The 24033-nt window shown below is 44.3% G+C and overlaps 1 protein-coding gene across 1 annotated transcript in view; it reads right to left on the bottom strand.

The window, feature by feature from the left end:
• Positions 1-1410: 1410 nt before the first annotated feature.
• Positions 1411-24033, bottom strand: part of LOC126419917 (serine/threonine-protein phosphatase alpha-2 isoform) — a 53435-nt gene continuing 30812 nt past the window's right edge. The window contains exons 4-7 of the mRNA XM_050087198.1: positions 15971-16185; positions 15690-15803; positions 15465-15608; positions 1411-2707 (exon numbers count right to left, since the gene is read on the bottom strand). Of these exons, the coding sequence (XP_049943155.1) occupies positions 2612-2707; positions 15465-15608; positions 15690-15803; positions 15971-16185 (569 nt within the window). The 3' untranslated portion in view covers positions 1411-2611. The remainder of the gene's footprint in view (positions 2708-15464; positions 15609-15689; positions 15804-15970; positions 16186-24033) is intronic.

Raw genomic sequence — 24033 nt, 5'->3', positions numbered from 1 at the left:
CAGGAGAGACACTCAGTAGCTCGGTACGGGCTTTTGTTGAAGTTTCGAGAACATACCTTCACCAAGGAGTCAAGCAGTATATTGCTCCCTCCTACGTATATCTTGTGAAGAGACCATGAGGATAAAATCAGAGACTAAAGCCCACACAGAGGCATACCGACAATCCTTTCCACGAACAATAGAGACTGAAATAGAAGGGAGAACCGATAGAGGTACTCAAGGTACCCTCCGCCGCACACCGTCAGGTGGCTTGCGGAATACAGATGTAGATATCTGAAGATCCATGTCCACAAGTGCAAGAAAGCGAATTTATTTCATGTCTTTAATCTAATACACCGGGAACAATTACGACATAGCACCCTCTCCCTTTACAACTCTACCTACTGGCCCATACCACTGAAGTCCAAATTTGTTTCTGCCCTCAGACTCATGGCATCAGATGTGTGCTTACATTAAAGTCTCATGAGGCACACTTTATGAGAAATGCAAAAGTTCTGTCCATAGCCAGTGTATTCCTCTGATCACACACAGCCAGCTACCTTCTGAAATTTATCAGCAGCTATTTATTTAATGTGTATTTTGCACACTTCTCTGCAAGCAATAAAAAATTAATGGCTCTTTTTGAAATAAGAGTGTGTCAGTCATGAACAGCAATGTGAATAAACTTAACATCAGCACTACTATGCAATCTCAAAACGGTGATACAAGACCATATTAGTGACTGCAGGAAAGACAATATTGTCAAACATGTCATAAGAAATTAATCAGTTAAATCGCAAACAAGAAAAACTTAGTTATGATTATGCCTAAATAAATCAGACCAAAATGAAAGTAACAACATTCCATCATTGTGTTAATTCCCCTCGAATTCCCATTCTACTATGATACCCAAATGTTAAAATTTTCCACAACTCCAAACTTCTTGTGCTCTAAAACAATTTTGAACACAAATTCCGACAGTATTCGTGCCGGCATCTATTACCTCCAAAATACTAGACCACTTTATACATATAGTATGAACAAAGTTTCCCCACCAAAATATAGCATTTTACAGTGTATAATTTCACAAGTGAAGAACTAGCAAAATACACAAAAAATTAAGCATGGATGTTTTACAGACCACCACTCTGAAACCCAAGAGATTAATCTCCATATAGCAAATAGTTTAGCAATACAGTATAAAATTTATTTCGCAGGAGACTACAGCTCCACACATTAAACTAACTGCAACAGATTCGTTTCCTTTGTCATTAAGCAGCTTGGACTTCAATTACCAAGACAAAATGGTAGTCAGCAATTACAAATAGTGAAATATTACATTTTGTCCCTGCCCTGCTATCTTTGATTGTAATGTTAACACCAAGTGTCCGTGTCAGGATTAGGTTATAAAATCAAACAATCATTTACAAATTGTTTTAAAATTGAGGTTTTGTTTCTTTTTGCTCTCTCCACATTCATTAAAGGACATTATAAAGACAGTCAAGATGATAAACTGGAGATCCATCAACAATTATATACAATATGAATTTTGTAATGTACATTTAAGTATCCAAAAATGGATGGAAGTTGACCACATTATTAAATATATCTGGTCTCTGAAAAAAATATGCACTTCATCACAAAACATTCTTATAACAAATTCAAAACAATGTGACCACTTGCTATTGTCACAGGATTAATTACAACATAATGGACGATACATTTCATGTTTCAAAACTCCTACACTCAGTGAAATGAAGGACGTTATTCTATGAAGTACTTTGCAAAATTATGCTTAGAAACTATACATAAATACTACTGTCATGCAAGCAGGCCATTAAAATTCTGCTGTGAGAACTGAGGAAAATACAAGAGATGAGGCAAGGTATGAAAGAAGTGGCATAGACTTAACTAACACTACTGGTACTCTCAATCACTTCCAAGAAGGGTGAATACTTTTGTCATGAGAAGCTTTTCCAATCCTTTGTAATTCTACTTAAACATTTTGGCGGTTCGGATATCTTAACTACAATGTTCAGATTATATGTGAAGGTATTGATGTTTTTTTTGTTTAATATTAAGCACTACTAGTCACTCATAATGAGTCATCACTGATGTACCTTCTAATACTCTTCAGACTGTGCTACAACACAAACTTGCATCTATATAATTTCACTTATATATGTTAGAAATAAAAACACTGTTATATCTAATAGTGCTTCAATATTCCAAATATTACATATTTGTAAGTTCATTCCACTTTTAACAGCTCTGCATTACAAAAAGTTGACTGTAGAACAGGTAGCGCCACAGTAAACAGATTTTGATAAAATAACTGCAATTGCACTGATACGCTGTCACGTATTTAACTTAGTATTAATTTTTGCTTGTAATGAGTACTGAAGAATGTTTGGCATAAAATTATAAAACTACAAATATGTTGTACCACTGGTAAACAGCTTTGTGACAACGTCTGAGTCAGGACTTCAGGCCCAACACAATATTACACAACATTTATATTTTCAGCAGTCTCTCCAGAATGCACAATACTCCTGTAGTTCTAGCTGCTACAGTGAATTCAGCATTCAAATTAAGTATATTTAAGCAGCTCAGTTGCTCAACCCAGACACGTTCACTTTTTCTTGTTCTTTGTTGTTGCTCCACGGGGTGGTGTAACAGGTCTTCCAGCATTCAGTCCTCCATAAGCAAACTTCCTCTTATCAGCCGGCTGTAAAAAAAAAAAAAAAAAAAAAAAAAATAGTGATGTGTAGAACAATTTTACGATACATAAAGTTCTACGAACACAAATTAACTTTAGTTTAATATTAACTTTAACACTACCAGTCTAAGAGTGCACCAAACACGCATGCGATTCTTTTTGACACTTAGTAATTCATAATGTGATAAAGTTATGTGGCAAAAAATTCGATGCTTATGAATATGGAAGAGGAACAAAAACAGTTTAACATGAACTATGTTATCAGAGGTATCTGGACACACCTAAAAACATATGTTTTTCATATTAGCTGCATTGTGCTGCCACCTACTGCCAGATACTCCATTTTATCGACCTTGGTATTCATTAGACATTGTGAGAGCAGAATGGGGCACTCCGCAGGACTCGTGGACTTCGAACATGGTCAAGTGATTGTGTATCACTTGTGTCATACGTCTGTACACTAGATTTCCACACTCCTAAACATCTGTGGGTCCAGTGTTTCCAATGTGATAGCATAGTGGAAACGTGAAGGGACATGTACAGCATAAAAGCGTACTGGCCGATCTCTTCTGTTAACTAACAGACAGCTGACAGTTGAAGACGGTCGTAATGTGTAATAGGCAGACATCCACACCATCACACAGGACATCCAAACTGGATCAAGATCCACTGCAAATACTATGACAGGTAGGTGAGAAAACTGATTTCATGGTCAAGCAGCTCTCATAAGCCACACATCACACTGGTAAATGCCGAATGACTCCTCACTTAGTGTAAGGAGCGTAAACACTGGACAACAGAGATGGAAAATCATTGTGTGAAGTGGCGAATCACAGTACACCATGTGGCGGTCCGATGTCAAGGTGTGAGTATGGTGAATGCTCGGTGAATGTCATCTGCCAGCTTGTGTAGTGCCAGCAGTAAAATTCGCTGGCAGTGATGTTATGGTGTGGTCATGTTTTTGATGGAGGAGGGCTTGCACCCCTTGTTTTGCGTGGCACTATCACAGCACAGGCCTACAATGATGTTTTAAGCACATTCTTGCTTCCCACTATTGTAGAGCAATTCAGGGATGGTGATTGCATCTTTCAACATGATTGAGCACCTGTTCATAATGCCCAGCCTGTGGCAGAGTGGTTACACAACAATAACATCCCTGTAATGGACTGGCCTGCACAGAGTCCTGACCTGAATCCTATAGAACACCTTTGGAATGTTTTGGAACGTCTACTTCGTGCAAGGTCTCACCGACCGACATCAATACCTCTCCTCAGCGTAGCACTCAGTGAAGAATGGGCTGCCATTCCCCAAGAAAGCTTCCAGCACTTGATTAAACATATTCCTGCAAGAGTGGAAGCTGTCATCAGGGCTAAGGGTGGGCCAACGCCATGTTTAATTCCAGTATTAGCAATGGAGGGCACCACAAACTGGTCATTTTCAGCCAGGTGTTCCGATACTTTTGATCACATCGTATACGAAGATCAATATCATTAGAAAATTATCGTGAAATTGGGCAAGATCAAGCTGGTGAAATGATTTCGATTATGCCTTGCTAAAGAGACCACCACCACCACCACCACCACCACCACCACCACCCAGCAGCAAAAGGACAGAAATGCAATGTTTCTAATATGTGACAATCGCTGAATTCCACTGCCTAAAATACGTTAACCTAGTGGAGTTCCTATCTGATCTATACCACGTTGAACACTTACTGAAGAGAAGGAAGAAATTTCTTTTACCAGCAATGAGATATTTAAATAAGACACTTTTCAGTCAATTCACTGTCCATTTGAGCAAGTACATTCCCTCTTTGAAGTGAAAGTTCACAAAATACACATTTTCATGGGCTGTTAAGTTGTCATCTGCTAATAATTTAAGGATGTTGGACAACTTAAAAATTTAACATATTTGTGTTTGGTTGCTAAAGCAGAACATAGCAGCAGGTATACACTATTTTTTAACAATATAAAACCAACTGTTCAAGTATGCATTACTGAAATCACTATTCACTAGACTACAAAATTAGTAAGTCGTCTAGCTGAATCAGAAAGCCATCTTTCGTTGTTTTGTACCTTATAGATACAGAAGCACCTCGTCTAGTCTGAAAGAAAGTATGGCACTATCAATGTAGTTTACCACCTTTACCATTTTTCCCTTCACTTCATACCATTCTTCTTCCCATCGACATTACTGTCTTAACAGAAAGGTGATAGACTTAATGATACAACACGTTGAGCCCCACAATTTTTAGTACACGCTTGCTCTTCTGTGGCATCTTATCAGTTTTCCTGTAATCCCATGTGTACTGTTTTTTTTTTTTTTTTTTTTTTTTTTTTTTTTTTTTTTTTTTTGTAGGGTTTAAGGGCGCTCAACTGCGGAGGTCATTAGCGCCCAGTCACTGGTGTTAGAGCACAAGGAACCTGCTAAAACTCAAGGGGATGGGGGGACATCAAAAGGACCTGACAAAGATGCAGAATAAATAAGTAAAAAGGTTAAATGTCTTTGGTCAAGCCAGTTAAAGTTATAAAACGCAGAAGACGAGCAGCTGCTCGAGCGTCATCAGCTAAAACATCCGGTAACGTAGATGGCAGGGACAGGACAACACGAAATTGACTAAAACAGGGACACGACAATAAAACGTGGCGCACCGTTAATGCCTGACCACAAGGGCACTGCGGGGCTGGGTCACCAGAGAGCAGGTAGCGGTGGCTAAACCGGCAATGCCCAATCCGCAACCTGGTCAGAAGGACCTCCTCGCGCCGAGATGATCGGGAGGAAGTTGCCCAAGCAGTTGGGAGCGGTTTTACTGCCTGGAGCTTGTTTCCTTGGAGGGATGACCAAGCATCCCACCACAAGGACACAAGCCTCTTACATACATCCCCACAAACGTCAGATGACGGGACAATGGGAGGCTGGCCGAGGCTGGAGGACTGCAGCCTTGGCTGCAGCATCCGCAGCCTCATTCCCAGGCACTCCTACATGTCCGGGGACCCACAGAAAGCTGACAGAACCGCCATTACCAGCGAAAGAATGGAGGGACTGCTGTATTCGTTGAATCAAGGGATGGACCGGATAGGGAGCCCCAAGGCTCTGAAGAGCACTGAGTGAGTCAGTGCAGAGTACATACGATGAATGGCGGTGGCGGCGGGCATACTGAATGGCCTGATGGAGAGCAAAAAGCTCGGCCGTAAAGCTGGAACATTGGTCAAGGAGCCGGTATTTAAAGGTGGTGGTCCCGACGACAAAGGCACAGCCGACACCATCGTCAGTTTTGGAGCCATCGGTGTAAATAAAGGTGTGACCAGCAAGTCGAGCACGAAGTTCGACAAACCGTGAGCAATACACTGCAGCCGGAGTACCCTCCTTCGGGAGTGAGCGGAGGTCGAGATAAATACGAACCGGAGCCTGGAGCCAAGGTGGTGTCAGGCTCTCACCCTCTCTGAAGGTGGTAGGGAGGGCAAAATCCAATTGTCGAAGCAGGCGACGGAAGCGGACTCCGGGGGGCAGCAGGGCAGACACATACAACCCGTACTGACGGTCGAGAGAATCGGCGAAGAAGGACTTGTAAGAGGGGTGTTCGGGCATAGACAACAGCCGGCTACCGACACAGCAGTATGTCGCGCCGGTAGGTCAATGGTAACTCGGCAGCTTCAGCATAAAGACTCTCGACAGGACTAGTGTAGAAGGCTCCGGTCGCAAGACGTATCCCCCGATGGTGGATGGAGTTGAGCCGGCGTAAGAGGGATGGCCGAGCGGACGAGTAGACGAAGCTCCCATAATCCAGCTTCGATCGGACTATGGACCGATACAAGCGAAGCAGGACAGTGCGATCCGCTCCCCAAGATGAACCGCTAAGAACTCTGAGGACATTAAGGGAACGTGTACAACGGGCCGCCAAATAAGAGACATGTGGAGACCAACACAGTTTCCGGTCCAACGTGAGCCCTAGAAACTTAGTTGTGTCCACGAATGGGAGAACAACGGGACCGAGATGTAAGGATTGCGGAAGGAACGCTTTATATCGCCAAAAGTTGATACAAACCGTCTTCTCTTCAGAGAACCGGAAGCCATTTGCCACGCTCCATGAGTAGAGGCTGTCTAGACAATGCTGAAGGCAGCGCTCCAGGAGGCAAGTTCTCTGGGCACTGCAGTAGATCGCGAAGTCATCGACAAAGAGAGAGCCTGAGACATTAGGTGGAATGCAATCCATAATTGGATTGATCGCGATGGCAAAAAGGGCTACGCTCAAGACGGAGCCCTGAGGCACTCCGTTCTCCTGGAGGAAGACGTCTGACAATACGGAACCCACACGTACCCTAAACTTTCGATCCGTTAAAAAGGAATCAATAAAAAGGGGCAGACGACCGCGTAGGCCCCACTTGTGCATAGTGCGGAGGATACCTCCTCTCCAACAGGTATCATAAGCCTTCTCCAAGTCGAAGAACACGGCTACAGTTTGGCGCCTTCGCAAAAAGTTGTTCATGATGAATGTCGACAAGGTCACAAGGTGGTCAACAGCGGAGCGGCGGCGACGAAAGCCGCATTGGACATTAGTAAGTAGTCGTCGAGATTCAAGAATCCAAACTAACTGAGCATTAACCATGCGCTCCATCACCTTACAGACACAGCTTGTAAGAGAAATGGGGCGGTAACTAGAAGGAAGGTGTCTATCCTTCCCGGGTTTGGGTATAGGAACAACAACGGCGTCACGCCAACGCATGGGGACCTGACCTTCGGTCCAGACGCGATTGTAGGTACGAAGAAGGAAGCTTTTGCCCGCCGGAGAAAGGTGTGCCAGCATCTGAACGTGAATGGCATCTGGCCCCGGAGCAGAGGACCGGGACAGTGCAAGCGCACGTTCGAATTCCCGCATAGTAAAGGGGGCATTGTAAGTTTCCAGATTCAGCGAGTGGAAGGAAGGTCGCCGAGCCTCGTCTGCCTCTTTCCTGGGAAGGAAGGCAGGATGGTAATGGGCGGAGCTTGAAACCTCCGCGAAAAAGCGGCCAAAGGCGTTGGAGACAGCTACAGGATCAACAAGGACCTCATTACCTGAGGTCAGGCCAGGTACTGAGGAGTGGGCCTTAATGCCCGACAGCCGGCACAGGCTACCCCAAACAACGGAAGAGGGAGTAAAACTGGTAAAGGAGCTAGTGAAAGAGGCCCAGCAAGCTTTTTTGCTGTCTTTGATGACTCTACGGCATTGCGCTCGGAGTCGTTTGTATTCAATACAATTCGCCAACGTAGGATGGCGGCGAAAGGTGCGTAAAGCACGTCGTCGAGCACGGATAGCGTCCCTACAAGCCTCGTTCCACCAGGGGACGGAAACGCGACGTGAAGAATTAGCAGTACGAGGTATGGAACGTTCGGCAGCATTGACGATAACAGCCGTGAGGTATTCGACCTGACTGTCACAACTGGGAAAATCGTGGTCCGGAAAGGTCGCCAGGGAGGAGTAAAGTCCCCAGTCAGCTTTCAGTATGTTCCAGCGCGAAGGACGTGGGGATGGGGTGTGGTGCAGGAGACGAACGACACAGGGGAAGTGGTCGCTCGAATAGGTGTCAGAAAGGACATACCACTCGAACCGACGGGCAAGAGTGGTAGAACAGATAGAGATGTCCAAGTGGGAGTAGGTATGAGTAGAGTCCGAAAGGAAAGTCGGGGCGCCGGTATTGAGGCAGACAAGATTGAGATGGTTGAAGACATCCGCCAAGAGTGAGCCTCTTTGACAGGATGCAGGAGAGCCCCAAAGGGGATGATGGGCATTGAAGTCGCCAAACAATAAGAACGGCGGGGGAAGCTGATCGATCAGGTGCATCATGTCAGCCCGACTAACAGCAGATGACGGTGGAGTGTAGACGGTACAAACTGAAAAAGTAAAAGCAGAAAGAGTAATGCGGATAGCTATTGCTTGGAGTGGGGTGGTCAATGGGATGGGATGGTAATAGACATCGTCCCGAACGAGCAACATGACCCCACCATGAGCTGGGATACCATCCACAGGGGTGAGGTCATACCGCTCCGAGGTATAGTGGGAAAAGGCAATACGGTCAGTCGGGCGCAACTTGGTTTCCTGGAGACCAAGGACGAGCGGACAGTACAGGCGGAGGAGCAGTTGTAATTCCTCCCGATTAGATCGAATACCTCTTATGTTCCAATGAAACAACGCCATTGCTAGTCAAAAAGTTGGGGGAACGAGACGGGGAAGAGCTGGTCACCTCGATGGCCGCGGAGGGCCAGGTTGCGAGGCAACAACGCTACAACTGACGGCAGGCGGATCCTGTTCCATCGAGTCGTCGCCAGCTGCGGCCGCTGTCCCTGATTGTGTAGGAGGGGCCGCATCATTTGCCGACAAAAGGCCGGCGGAACGCCTGGCAGCAGAGCGTCCCGGCGAAACTGAGGACGGCCGGGAGCAGCGACTCACGGATGAAGCATCAGATGAAACGCGCCGGGGTGGAGAGGGGGATAGAGACTTCTTCTTGGAGGCCTTCTTGGAAGGCCGAGGAGGCACAGGGATGGTGGGCTGGACCCGAAGAAGGTCCTCACGCGCGGGGTCCGTTTTGGAACGCCGGACCTCGGAAGCTGGGGTCCGGAACGTTTCCCCGATGGACGCCTGATAAGAGGATCGCTTCTCAGGTGGCGTGGGGAGAGGAGGAGGAGGAGGAGGAAGGTCGGCCCCTGGGGGCAGGGGGGGTGGGGGCCGCGGGGGAGGAGGATTTGGAAGGGAGGGATTTGGGAGGCGGAGGCAGAGCCCCCTGATGGGCAGAGGAGGCGGAGGGGGGACAGGATAGAGGTGAGGATACAGCGGAAGGAGTGGACACAACTGAGGCAAACGAAGTGGCCAGTGACACGGGATGAAGGCGGTCATACTTCTTCCTGGCCTCAGAATAAGAGAGCCGATCCAAAGTTTTGACTTCTTGTATCTTTTTCTCCTTCTGATAGGTGGGGCAGTCTGGGGATCTAGGCGAGTGGACGCCAGGACAATTAGGGCACCGAGGTGGTGGGGTGCAAGTATGTTCCTCACGAAGAGGACGTCCACAATCGCCACAAAGGGGCTCAGCCTCACACCGGGACGACATGTGCCCAAAGCGCAAACACCTAAAACAGCGCATAGGAGGCGGGACGTAAGGTCGCACGTCGCACCGGTAGCACATCACCTTTACCTTCTCCGGGAGAACGTCCCCCTCGAAGGCGAGGATAAAGGCCCCGGTGTCGATGCGACGGTCTTTGGGGCCGCGCTGGACTCGCCGGACGAAATGCACGCCGCGGCGCTCCAGGTTGGCCCTGAGCTCCTCATCAGATTGGAGCAGGAGGTCACGATGAAAAATAACCCCCTGCGTCCTATTTAGTGCCAGATGTGGGACAATGGATACTGGGATGTCCCCTAGGCGGTCGCACGCCTGGAGTGCCGCCGACTGTGTGGCAGAGGTGGTCGTGATAAGAACGGACCCTGATCGCATCTTGCTGAGAGCCTCGATTTCCCCGAAGACGTCCTCAATGTGCTGAACAAAGAACATGGGCTTGGAGGTGGCGAACGTCCCCCCATCTGTTCGAGAACAGACCAAATAGCGGGGGAAGTACTTCGCCCCAAGCCGGCGGGCCTGTCCCTCCTCCCATGGAGTGGCCAAGGGGGAAAGGGCAGGAGAACCAGAACTAGAAACGGTACCTTTTCTTTTGGAAGACTCGGCCGCAGAGCGACCCGATACGTGTTGACGTTTCATGTGCGAAACGTCCGCCCCGATACCACCCACTCCGACCAGGGGCTCTCCCCACGGGCGCCACCCAGCCGCAGCAAGGGCCACCTGGCAGGATGACCATTGCCGGGAGTCCTGATGCCCCAAGGAGACGGGCATCTACTCCTTGGCCAACGTGGGGAGGGTGCAGCTCAGGTATCGGCAGTACGATCCCTGTGTTGTCAGGGGGCTACAACCTAGAGGGTACATGACGACCCCACCACAACGGGCTGGCTACCGTGCTGGATTTCTGGTGCCATGGAAAGTCCATCATGATCGCTGGTGCAGATGGAGATGCACTATGGGCGTAACTTGGACAACCCATCAGGCGTTTAGGCCCAATTTGAGGAGTAATGGGTATGGTGACAACGCCGGTGCAATGCTGAGTGCCAAGGTCTTAGTGCACTTAGGACCAGTGGTACACCACGTAAGGTGTCCTTCCCCAAAAGGCTCGTACTTCTGTAGAATTTTGAAAAATGGAGGTCAAACCCCAAGGGGGACCATCACATAGAAGGCCGAAACGGTTGAAACTCCTTTTAGTCGCCTCTTACGACAGGCAGGAATACCTCGGGCCTATTCTTACCCCGGACCCGCAGGGGGGCCATGTGTACTGGTTCACATAAGAATGACACTTTCACCAACCACAGAAGGGTATCTCAGTCAGGAGTATCTGCTGGCCACATGACTCTCCAAATAAAATTATCACAAGGATTTTACAACAAATACGAGGGCTGAATGAAAAGTAATGCGTCCACTTTCATTAATTGGGTTTGGATGGGAATATTTTAATAAATCAAACACAGAAATAACCCTTAGAATGTAATCTTTAATTACCAATATTCACTTTTCCACTTTCTCACCAGGTAACTGGATACATTTCTACCAACAATGAACAAGTTTTCTGAAGCCATAACAGTTCTCTCAACATCTTCATAAGAAGCATAATGATGTCCCTGCAGATTGTCTTTCATTATTGGAACAGATGAAAGTCAGACTGTGCTATGAGGGGCGTTTGGAAAGTCCATACAAAGTCAAAGAGATGGCACCACCAGCGCGTGTCGAGGTCACTTTTAGTTAGTATCGTCTTTGGAAAGAACACTCGCCAAGTTTCAGCCATATTGGTCTATTTCTTTCTGTTTGGTATTCGCGTGAATCAAGGAAGTCCAGTGATTGTCAACAAATGGACGAAGAAGAATTTCATGTGGTGATTAAACATTACTTTATGAAAGGCAAAATGCCTCTGGAGACTAAGGAGAAACTTGATAAACACTATGGTGACTCTGCACCTTTCATTAGAACAGTTTATAAGTGGTGTCAAAATTTTTTGAGTGGCCATTTGGGCACAAGTGATGCTGAATGTTCTGGACGTCCTGTGGAGGTTACGACTCCAGAAATCATTGATAAAATCCATGATATGGTGATGGATGACAGAAGAGTTAAGGTGTGTGAGATTGCTAATGCTGTGGGCATCTTGAATGAATGGGTACATAATATTTTGCATAAACATTTGGACATGAGAACACTATTCGTAAGATGGGTTCAGCGATTACTCACACTTGACCAAAAACTGAATCGTGTGATGTGTTGCAAGGTTGGTTTGCAGTTGTTCAGGAAGAAACCACAGGACTTGAAGCATCGTTTCATCACTATGGATGAAACATGGATACATTACTATACTCGTGAGACCAAAGAACAATCTAAACAATTTGTTGCCAAGGGAGAGTCTGCAGAAAGAAAGGTGAAGACCATTCCTTCGGCCAGAAAGGTTATGGCAACTATATTTTGGGATTCGCAAGGGATAATCCTCATCGACTATCTGGAAAAGGGTAAAACTGTTATAGGTGCATATTATTCATCGTTATTGGACTGTTTGAAAACAGAGCCGTAGGAAAAACTCCAGCAATTCGACCACAAAAAAGTCCTTTCCCATTACGACAATGTAGTAGCACACAACTCAGCAGAGGTGGTCGCAAAATTAATGGAAATAAGATTTCAACTCGTTTCACGCATCCCCCTATTCTCCAGGCTTGGCTCCCTCTGACAATTTGTTCCCCAATTTGAAGAAGTGGCTGGTGGGACACAGATTTTATTCAAACGAGGAAGTGATTGCAGCAACTAATAGCTATTTTGCAGACTTGGGCATTTCCTATTATTCAGAAGGGAACAACAAATTAGAACAGCGTTGGACAAAGTGTATAAGTCTAAAAGGAGACACACTAAAAATAAAAAAGATTTACCCCAAGCACTTAAGTAGTTTTTATTTTTGCACAGACTTTTAGAACACCCCTCGTAAATGTGGACTGTGCAGAGGATGCCGTATGGTGGCGAGATTCACTCTCTGAAGTTCTGCTGTGGTGGTACATTAAGTGTGTGGTCTGGCACTGTCATGCTGCAGGAAAACATTTCCATTTTCCTTTTGGACCCATGTTAGCCACTGTTTCAGAGTTCGCAGCATTGTGATGCAATGCTCTGAATTTATTGTTGCTCCGTAAGCAAGGAAAACTTTGATGACACCAACCGTGCCCCAGGACACTGGCCATGATTTTTCCAGCTGATGGCTGCGTCTATAATTTCTTTTTCTGGGGCGAGCGTGTCAATATTCAACAGACTGATGTTTTGTCTCCGGGTCGTAATGGTGTACCCACTCCTGTCACAATTTAATGGAGAAAGGTGTCACCTTCATTCTCTTAATGCGAGAGGTGTTCCTGGCAAATTTCAAGTCTGTGCACTTTCTTTTTGAAGTCAGCATCCGGGATACCCATCATGCACAGATCTTTTGATAGCCAAGCAAAGCAATAATGTGACCCACATGTTCTTGTGAAATGCTGTTGCGCCTGCAATTTCTCTCTGATTGATACGATGATCGTCCTGTATCAGTCTGTCAACATTTTGCTTGTTAAACTGATTGCTGTCACAGGACGTCCAACTCTGTCACGCAGGTCAGATGTCCCCACCTCGACATCTTTAAACTTACCTGCCCAATGACTAACATCAACACGATCACCATAAACTGCTTTCATTCTCTGATGAATCTCCTTTGGGGTGCTACCTTCTGCTATCAAGAATTCAATGACTGCATGTTGCTTAAATCGCATTGACCAACCATCTAAGCAGGATTCCATACTTACACTGTAAGAACACAAACATTCAATGCTAACGCTTTCCACCAACTGAAGCTGTAGTGAAGAGGCTATGGAACAAGCCAGCACCAGCCACATACCAATGCTGCCAACTGTTGAGTTACAAAGGTGGAGGCATTACTTTTCAGTCAACCCTTTTATATCTCACCTACTTTATTTCTCTGAAATGACCTTTTGTAACTCTGCATTTCATTCAATAGATGCTAGACCTATCTTTAGTACCATCACGCTATTACCGTGCTCACCTGAAATGTCACATCGTCCTGAACCTCATTCCGTTACTAAAGCAGCAAATTTACTCCAATATAGGATAAGCATTATGTTGCCCACACAGTTTTACTCTTGTGATTTGTGACCATCCCAAATAGCCGTAACAACCACAGATCTAAGACTCACTCAATTTTAATGCAAGCAAAGGTTGGAAATGCAGGTGATTCGGTAACAGTGACAACTTTGCATACTGACAGAACAAGTATTTTGCTAGATGTAACTGATTAATAAAATGTGTGTGCCAGAAAATGTGTCAAACAGCCCAGAATTTGAGTGCAGTGAGATACAATCTATGGACCATTTAATTTATGAACTGCTTTACTATGAGGGTGAAAACGAAAAACAGACACCAACTCAGCCAGAGTGATAGAACTGTAAGAATAGTAGCAATTCACCCCAGCTTGGCACAGACAGCAGTAAGTATCTACAATTGGGCAACTTCATTGTTATATGCAATGATACACAAACCTTCCTCCTGAATCAGTTATGTTTTAAGACCATATCAAAATCTCTAAGTAATTCCAGAGATTCAACCACTATAGAAACCATAGAGTATGTAAAAATTTATAATCTGGATTGATTTGTAGGAATATTTTAATTCATTAAAGAGCTGTAAGAATTTAGTTAACTCCATGTTCTAAACCTTTAACCAGGGTGATTGCCTTTTCTGTGAATGAGTAAATACAATGTTAACAGTGAGAAACTTGTATGGTTTGACAATGTCAAAAGCTGTCATCTGGTAGCTGATAGTGGGTCCTGAGATGTTGGTCCTATAGGCACCTTAGGTCAGTGAAATCCATCAGTGAACAGTGTCTAAGGTCTTCCAAAACCTCTACAAAAGGGAACAGACTGTCTTCCTTAATACCTGTTACTACGGAAATTCAAAACTTTCAACTTCAAGGACCTTATATTAAGGTACCTTATGTGTCAGAACTATGACAACTCTTAGTATAGACTGTTTCATATACTGTCGGTCAGAAATCATTCAATATCACATTAAGCACTGTTTCCATCAATGCTTGTAGCTCTGCGATGTCTTAAGTACTACTGAATACCTGAACTCAAGGCACTTTTTTGTCAGGAGTAATGGAGCAAATAATTGAACTTTTCACCAACTTCGGTCAAGTTCCGTTTATAATAATCAATCTAAAACATTTCCTCAAATAAGCAGTACAAATTAAACTGACAAGTCATCAAGCCAAGGCATTTTCTCCTCTTCTTACCGAGCAAGATGGCGTAGTGGTTAGCACACTGGACTCATTCGGGAGGATGATGGTTCAATCCCACGTCCAGCCATCCTGATTTAGGTTTTCCATGACTTCCCTAAATCGCTCCAGGCAAATGCCAGGATGGTTCCTATGAAATGGCACAGCCGACTCCCTTCCCCATCCTTCTCTAATCCGATGAGACCAATGACCTCGCTGTTTGGTCTCTTCCCCCAAACAACCCAACCCCTTCTTCCAGTTTTAAGAAAATATAGTTGTACATTGCAATTTAAAATTTTAATTTTGTATCACACAATTTTACTTTAGAAACTTTACAACTGCTTTTCTGGTATCTACAGATGAAAATATTGAACCACTGCACCACAACTGGAACACAAAAATCAACATAATCACTTGCCTTCAATATTTGGAATGAGCACATGAGTGTTTCATCAACAGACATCATTGCACCTGCATTGTCAAATTCACCACAGTAATTGGGTGCTGAGAAAAGTGTGACCAGCTGTCGTTTCGCGAAAAATTCGTAGCCATCTTCTACAACCTATGAACGAAAGAAAATTATTAGTATAAAAGTATACATACATGAAGATGGAATTATGAAATTCAAGAAAGAATTACTTACCTGATGAGCTCTACAAATGAGGTCAAAGTCATGCTTGTGCAAAAACTTTGCAACTACTTCTGCTCCAAATGTAAAGGACACACCTCTGTCATTCTCACCCCAGCCCATTGTGTCCTGTAAGTAACAGTAACTTTAACCACAGATTTTATAAACACTGCATGGTGTTAATAATGATTTACTTCTCATATTTAAAATTTCATCATTATCTTCAGAAATTGGATCCAGACTTTAATCATACGAATTTACTTATTGTACATGTTACAATTCAAATGAACATTTACCTTATCAGGGTCAGACCACAACAAATCACAAAGGAGGCCTTGGTCTGGTACATCAGTTGGCCGCATTATACGACGAATCTGTTCCATGCTCTGGAGATCAGGACTGAGCCCACCATGACAACAGAATATTTTTTCATCTACAATGGCAGCCACAGGTAGGCAATTGAAACAGTCCGTGAATGTTTTCCACAGCTTAATGTTATACCGCCGCTTGCCTGAACAGTAATTAAATCAACAACAAAAAACTGATTAGCACATAGGAAAGGTTTGACCACACTAGAAAGTCAATACTGATGTAAATTAATGCAAGTACTTAAGTGTTTGTGTTCACAAAAATCAACTTTTAGCTCTAAATAAATGCGCTGGTCAGAAATCAAACAAATTCAAACCGTTTGTATTCCACATGACAAGTTTTGCAGTTACACTGATTGAAGCTGCTGCATTCAACACTAATGAAAATGTATCATATGGCACAGCCACAAATAGAATATGTTTGTTTTGAGTTTTTCCCAGCACAGCCTGTCTCTGAAGCAACCTATAGTAATTTTTTAAGCAACGAGGAAAGACTTCAGTAAGGAATTTTTTATACCATTGATATACCATTACTACTGTAAATATGTATTCTCATGTCCACATGTTACCGCAACACTGAAGCAGTTTGCTATACATCCACTTCCCTGCTTGGTAACTTTGGTTTCATTTATTGTGATGACAGGCACCAGGAATGAAAACCTAAAAGCATCTATGGGGAAAACAGTATCTGGGGAATATCACGGAACTCCAGAACTTATCTCCCAGACAAGATTTTCTTGTTGCAATTGCTGTAGTGGTCAGGTTGGTAATAAAATTTCCCCATGTGACCCATACTAGTTAGCACTATTTGTTTCACATTTCAAACCATAGCATTTCAGTTATGATTACTGTGGAACACACAATGGATGTTTGTAGTGGTTACACAATTTGTATACATCATTTACACTTTGTTCTCAGGTGGTTTGCAAAGAGCAGAGTTAGCTGTAGCAGGTCAGATTAAAATCCTTGAATGACAAATTCGAGGATGTCAGAGCCCAAAATCCACCATGTTGGAGGTTGTGTTTTTGAACTTTGTATTTCTTGCAATCTAGGTAAATTTGAAATTTATGTCATGCCCCTCAACAGTGCTATGAAGTTATCAAAACACAAATATTCATCACCAGATTTCACATACACTACTTTCATTGTTTTTCTGTTCTTCCCCTTCCACGAATTCTTTCTTTGCAGCAATGTGACATGAGACTCATTTTTAGTTCCCACCAACTGGAACTGTACTTGGTGTTCACAGCATTGCCATCTCAAAATTTTGTTCGAAAAGTCTTTAGAATCTGATTCCCTTTGTAATCATTGGAAACAAGAAAACAATCTTTTTTGGCAAAATTAGCATCTATTTTCTTTGAAAATGTTTAGACGCACAAATTTAAAAGGGTGTCACTCACTATATGAGTGAAGACATACAAATTATTAGTTCTTTGAAACTGACTCCGAAGTGCTGACTGGGAACTTTTTGACTAGAAAGTTTGCCTCTGCAAAAACCTTTTTCTTCCAAAAATGGCCTGTTTCGTTTTGCTGCATTTAAGCTGTCAAAAATGATTTTTCTGTTGAAAAGCAACAGCAGTTTCCCCACCAGTTAAGTGAATCCGTCTCCAATACAAAATGTTCGACATTATTTGTCTTTCTTAAATGTGAAACTTAAATATGCAGACTGCTAATTTCAACTTCTAGTGGGCATTCATAGCCCTACGACCAGTGCTTGACAACACACCTACAGACAGAACTGACAAGGCACTTCACATAGAAGTAGGACCAAACATACGGCAACTGTATTTTAATGTCAGGGGAAGAATTTCTGTACTGTTGAAATTTTTTTACAGATTTTATTTTCCAATCACTATAGCACAGAGGGCAGATACTATAGGCTATAGTAGAAGAAGACCACAAGTAAATAGATTAGAATTCTGACCGCCACATGGGAAGGAGCAGTGCACGGAAACAAACACTGCCCACATTTTGCTCAGCAGCAGCCTGCAGCGCAACTGATTGCCGAACTTTTCCGGTGTTGCAACGGTTGTAATATAAACCAGTGATGGAACACTTATTTGTAAAGAAAAAATGAGCAATGCACAACAACGCATTTGGGGACAGTTACCACACAATTGCTTTTGACAATATCTTAGTCTTAATGACTTAGCTTAGGCCCGACCCAACCTCTAGTGGCCTTTGATGCAATTGCAGTTCGAAGCACTTGCCACCTAATTTGCAATGTTAAGTTTTGTTTCGTGTTATGTTAGGGTCATACGTGCCCATGTCAAAACTGTAGAACACAGAAACAGGAGTTAAAAACGACTATACATCAACCCCTATTGACAGGAGAGAGAGAGAGAGAGAGAGAGAGAGAGAGAGAGAGAGAGAGAGCGCTAAAAAAGGATGTCGAGGAAGGTCTATAAAATATGCCACAGAGAAATGGAGGTAATAAACTAAAAATTAGATGGCCTTCGCCACATTGCTGTTGTCTTCAGTCCTGAGACTGGTTTGATGCAGCTCTCCATGCTACTCTATCCTGTGCAAGCTGCTTCATCTCCCAGTACCTACTGCAACCTACATCCTTCTGAATCTGTTTAGTGTATTCATCTCTTTGTCTCCCTCTACGAATTTTACCCTCCACGCTGCCCTCCAATACTAAATTGGTGATCCTTGATGCCTCAAAACATGTCCTACCAACCGATCCCTTCTTCTAGTCAAGTTGTGCCACAAACTTCTCTTCTCCCCAATCCTATTCAATACCTCATTAGTTACGTGATCTACCCACCTTATCTTCAGCATTCTTCTGTAGCCACATTGCTACGACATAAAAAGTAAAATGCGGTCGACAGCCCATGTATTGTCCGAGAGCCGATAAATGAAGACTGAAAACATTAACGGGAACATAAGTGATTAAAAAGGGCATTCCGTAAGGAAATGGCGGACAGTCAAAAGTTGGGCACAAAGTGGTGGGGTAGCACCACTTAAATGGCAAGGGCTACAGACAAGTGCCCAATACACAACCTAGTTAAAATGATCTCATGGCGAGAGGGCCAAGAGGTCATCCAAGCTGCTGGGATAGGCTTAATAACCTAGAGCTTGAATGACACACTCCACTGCAGACTAATTGTCAAATTCTGGAAACATCTCCAAGGCTGTGGCTAAGCCAGGTCTCCACAATATCCTTTCTTCCAAGAGTGCTAGTTCTGCAAGTTTCACACAAGAGCTTCTGTGAAGTTTGGAACGTAGGAGACGAGGTACTGACAGAATTTAAGCTGTACGGATGGGTCATGAGTCGTGCTTGGGTAGCTCAGTCTGCATAGCACTTGCCTGGGAAAGGCAAAGTTTTAATCTGCCAGGAAGTTCCAACCTGGAGCTTGTTCCCATGAAGGGAGGACCAGTGGTGATGCCAAACTGACACCACCTGCTGACGGATGGCAACACAAAGATCGGAGAGCCACCATACCAGCAGAGCAAGAATCACATGTTTCATCTAGAAGGATGATTTTTGTCCTTACCAGGCTTAGGTATGGGTATGATGGCTTCACACCGGTGTCCAGGAAATGTGCCCTCTGCCTAGATGTGGTTGTACATGTTAAGCAGCAAGTGCTTGCCCACAAAACAGAGGTGCTGCAACATCTGAACGTTGACAACATCTGGCCCTGGGGTAAAGGATCAGGATAAAGTGAGAGCATGATGTAGCTCCCCACTCACAATTCAGAGAAGAGAAGGATATCGACCGAGCCGCCTCCGCTCATTTCCGATGGAGGAAGGCAGGGTAATAGTGGGAAGAGCTCGAAACTTCTGTAAAATGGCAGCCCAAGGTATTGGAGATAGCAATAGGGTCCACAATGACTTCTCCTGTCAGACTGGAAATTGGGGAATGGATGGATCTTGGTCCCAGGGAGCTGTCTGAGGTTGGTCCACACAACATAGTAAGGGATAGCTCTTTTGCTATCTCGAAGAATGCAATGACACTGTGTGCAGGTGTTTATAATGAATGCGGTTGGCCATCGTAGGGTGGCCGTTAAAAAACACAGAGCACATCTCCATGCGCAAATTGCTTCGTGGCATGCCTCAGTCCACAGGGACTGAGACACGATGTGGTGAAGAAGTGCAAGGGATGGAATGTTCTGCAGCGGTAAGGGTAACGTTTGTGAGATATCACAACTGGGGAAATCTTGTTCTTCAAAGGTTGCCAGGAAGGAGTAAAGCAGCCAGACAGCCTTAGTAAGCTGCCATTTGGGTATGCATGCACATGGGGTAAGAGTAAGCAAACAGATAGCATGCGTGAAATGGTCGCTCTGGCACATGTAGGAAAGAACGGACCACTCAGAATATGGGCAGTGCATTAGGATAGGTCCAAATAAGAATAGGTATAAGAGGAGTCAAAGGAAAGTGCATGCTCCAGTGTTAGGGCAGAAGAGGTTGTTAAAATGGTCAGCCAAGAGTGCACCTCTGAAAGGTCCTGGGAGAACCTCAAAGGGGATGAAGTGCATTGAAGTCATTTAGTAGCAAAAATGGGGGAGGTAACTGCCCAATAAACTGGGGGAAGCCTGCCCTGGTGACATCAAATGACAGACATAAATGGTACAGAGGGAAGAAATCAGGTGGGGGAGGATAAGGTGAACTGCAACAGCTTGAAGATGGGTAGTCAGGGAGATGGGTTGACTATGAATGGCATAACATACGAGCAGCATCACACGCCTATGAGATGGAATGCTGACCTAGGGAAGGTCAAAACAAACTGGTAAAAAATGTGAAATCTCAAAGCGGTCGTGAGGGTGCAATTTTGTTTCCGGAAGGCAGAGTACAAGGGGACGCTGTGATGCTAAAAGCAGCCATAAATCCTATGTGGGACCGAAGGCCACAAACATTCCATTGGAGGGGAGAGTCTAATGATGAAGAGATGTGCCAGGTGAGAGTCACTTCTACAGGACACAGAAGCAGGAGGATCCTGCTCCATGAGGTCCACAGGAGCATCAGCCTGCTTGTGCGATTGGTCTGTGGAGTCCAACACTGAAAACCAGTTGGCGGTGCACACTAGCGACATGGAGGCTGGCCAGGCTAAGGCATCTCATGGCAACACCATCGAAGAGGATGTTCAAGTTGGCGAAGGAGAAGACAGTTTGCATTTGGTGGACTACTTTGAGCCTTTCTGGTTAGAGGAAGACTGACATTTGGCTGGAGGGACGGAGGGGCTTCGCCCCTTGAGGCGAAAGTCTTGACGGCTTGATGGTGGTGCAACTTTGACACTGGGCAATTTCACAACCTGCTGAACTGGAGGTTGCATGAATGCGTGGCCATGTCCTTCATGGAGCGAGGGTAACAAGAACAGAACTATAGGTGCCAGGCAGGAGACCATAGGGTTTACAACTAGCCAATAACATGCGAGCAACTGGGTTCTCTTGGACAGCCCACTCATCAAGATACACGGGACAATCCCAAGAGGAAGCTGCATGGTTGCCATTGCAGTTGACATAACGGGGAAGAGGTGGACAATCGCCGTTGTGCACATCCCTACCACAGGTTACACATCTGGCCAGGTGTCAACTAGACGACGTGTGGTTGGAACAATGACAATGGTAGCAGTGCATCGGGTTCGGAATGTACGGCATGACTGTGATAATTTCACAGCCTGCTTTGATCTTTGATGGCAGCACCACCACTGTATCAAAGGTGAGGAACAGAGTGCAGGTGGGCACTAAGAAGGAATCCACCTTTTTCATTAGAAGATGGACAGCAAGGTCACCCTGATCAGAGATAAGATTGAATTTCGGCCTCAGACTGTAGAGCAGCCTGATGTAAATTACATCACTAGAAGAATTCGAATTTCTATGGGCCTCGACGTGAACAGGGTAGCCGTGGAGAAGTGTGGCAGCAAGCTGATGCTGTGCTTGAGAATCAGTAGTAGTCTCCGAAAGCAAAGTGCCTTTCCATAAATGACAGCAGTAGTTCACAGGGCCGGCAATTGCATCAACTAGGCAATACAATAAACGGATTTACTGTGGTGAAGAACTGACCATCTTCAGTACTTGAGATCACGAGGAAACTTGGTGCAATGGCAAGGGTCTTTGAATCATTGGCCTCATAATGTTTACACTTCGTAGATGTTTATTGGAAAGGTGATTGACTAATTGCGAGAAAATCCTCCACGATTGCCAGTGTCTCCAATGGCGTGCTCTTTCCAACTGGGGGTCCCCTTCAGAAGGGGGCACACCTGCCTGAGGCAACTTTTCACACCTCAGGCCACACCTCCCGACCACCTGACAAGAGGGACCAATTGGCAACTTGGGAAGATTACAGCTCAGGCAAGCACCCCTCCCTGGGCCTGGCCTGTACCAGGGGGTACATGAGAACCCTTTGGACCCAGTGGTGGGAATTATGCATTACCTGTCACCTGTTATGCGTCAGGCATGGGCCAGCCTTCAGGAGGACACAGGGAGAAAGGAGAAAAATAGAAACGCAGAAGCAAAGAAACGAGATAAGGGTAACAAAGAACAGAAAAGGGAGTGAAAAACAAAGGTGAACCTGTTCTTATGTCAGTGAGACAATGCAGAACATTCCCAATAACACCCCAGACATGTTCCCCTTGGTAGGGGAACAAGAATAACATGAAAATAGACGCTCAGCATGGAAAGGAAGAAATGCTGCCAAGGCTGGGGACCCATGGTAGCCAAGCACGAGCCTGGCAAAGAGTGGTGAGCCCACTGGGGGTGGGGGTGCTATTTTGGTAACTGCCAGTGTTATTTCATTTTTATCCTTGATCGTAGTTTCCAAAGTTGTCGAAACTCATGAAATTAAACATATGCGCTGAAACATTGACACGAGCAAATGTCCGCCATCTTATCAAACTTTCTGCAGTAAAAATTTCTTGCAAACATGTCAGACACGATCTATGCTTGACAAACACAAACAGCACCATACACAGGCAAATGTTTGGCAAACATTGAGTCATGTATGGGCACTAACAGTTTTAACTGATTCAGATGTGCAGCTTTTGGACGCAATCTTGGATACTGAGACCTGTAATGTAGGCAACAAAACGTATGGTTATGCTAGTCAAGGTGCCCTACTTATAGCATATGAACAAGAAAATGAAGTTACATATGATTAAAGCACAAATGAATCCAGATTTTTGAAGTACAGTAATATACTTTAAAGTCTTCATTTTTAGCCTTGGACTGTTTCTGAACTTCTTTGGTATCATCATCTGTTGTCATAAAAGTGATATTTAACCCACAGGACCAACATTTTCATGACTTAACCCCTTTTAATTGTCTTCTGTGCCACAAGAAGATTAGGGTTGTACTTATCCCATTTCAGCATTTATTTTTATAATTGAAGGAGTGTCTGTATTGAATGAGGAAGTAGTGAGAACCAATGTTATTGCACTTTTAACAGTTTTATGTTGTCTTATGTACTTCTACCTGCTTTGATGTGAGCCCTGTTTAAACTAATGTGGAGCAAACTAAGTTCAGTACATAGATTCTGCAAGCATTTCGTACATAGTTTTAAAAGCCATGTGTGTGGTGTTGGTTGATCTAAGATGTACTTTATAAACCACAAAACATTTAAGTGGATGATAAATTCCGTAATTCCTACATCTGTACAAGAACAGTGCAATAATAAAAAGGGGAGGGCAGTTTTGAAGAAAAGAATTTCAATCACTATCACCACAGCCAAAAGGATGAACACTTTCTTTGCACACTACATATATTACATAGCACTTTTTCATAACTTTTCCTGTTCCTATCAGGATCCTAGCATATTTAAAAATTTTGAAATTACAGGGTATAACTTTATTATTGAATTTTTGTGTGTGTTGCCTAGCCCAAATCCATGTTTCAGAATTGTTGTCTGTTCCAAACTTACTAGAACTCAGTTCCACCTGTAACTTTGGAAAGATTTTTGTTCAGAAATTTGACATTAACCATCAATAATTCCATACATTTAATGAAAATGTGACAGAACTTTCATTTCAGTACTGCTGCTTTGTTCAACATATT

Source organism: Schistocerca serialis, chromosome 9 (assembly GCF_023864345.2).
Source record: "Schistocerca serialis cubense isolate TAMUIC-IGC-003099 chromosome 9, iqSchSeri2.2, whole genome shotgun sequence".
In the NCBI taxonomy this organism is placed as follows: domain Eukaryota; kingdom Metazoa; phylum Arthropoda; class Insecta; order Orthoptera; family Acrididae; genus Schistocerca; species Schistocerca serialis.
Note: the sequence above shows the minus strand (reverse complement) of the source record. Positions and strands in the feature narration are given on the sequence as shown.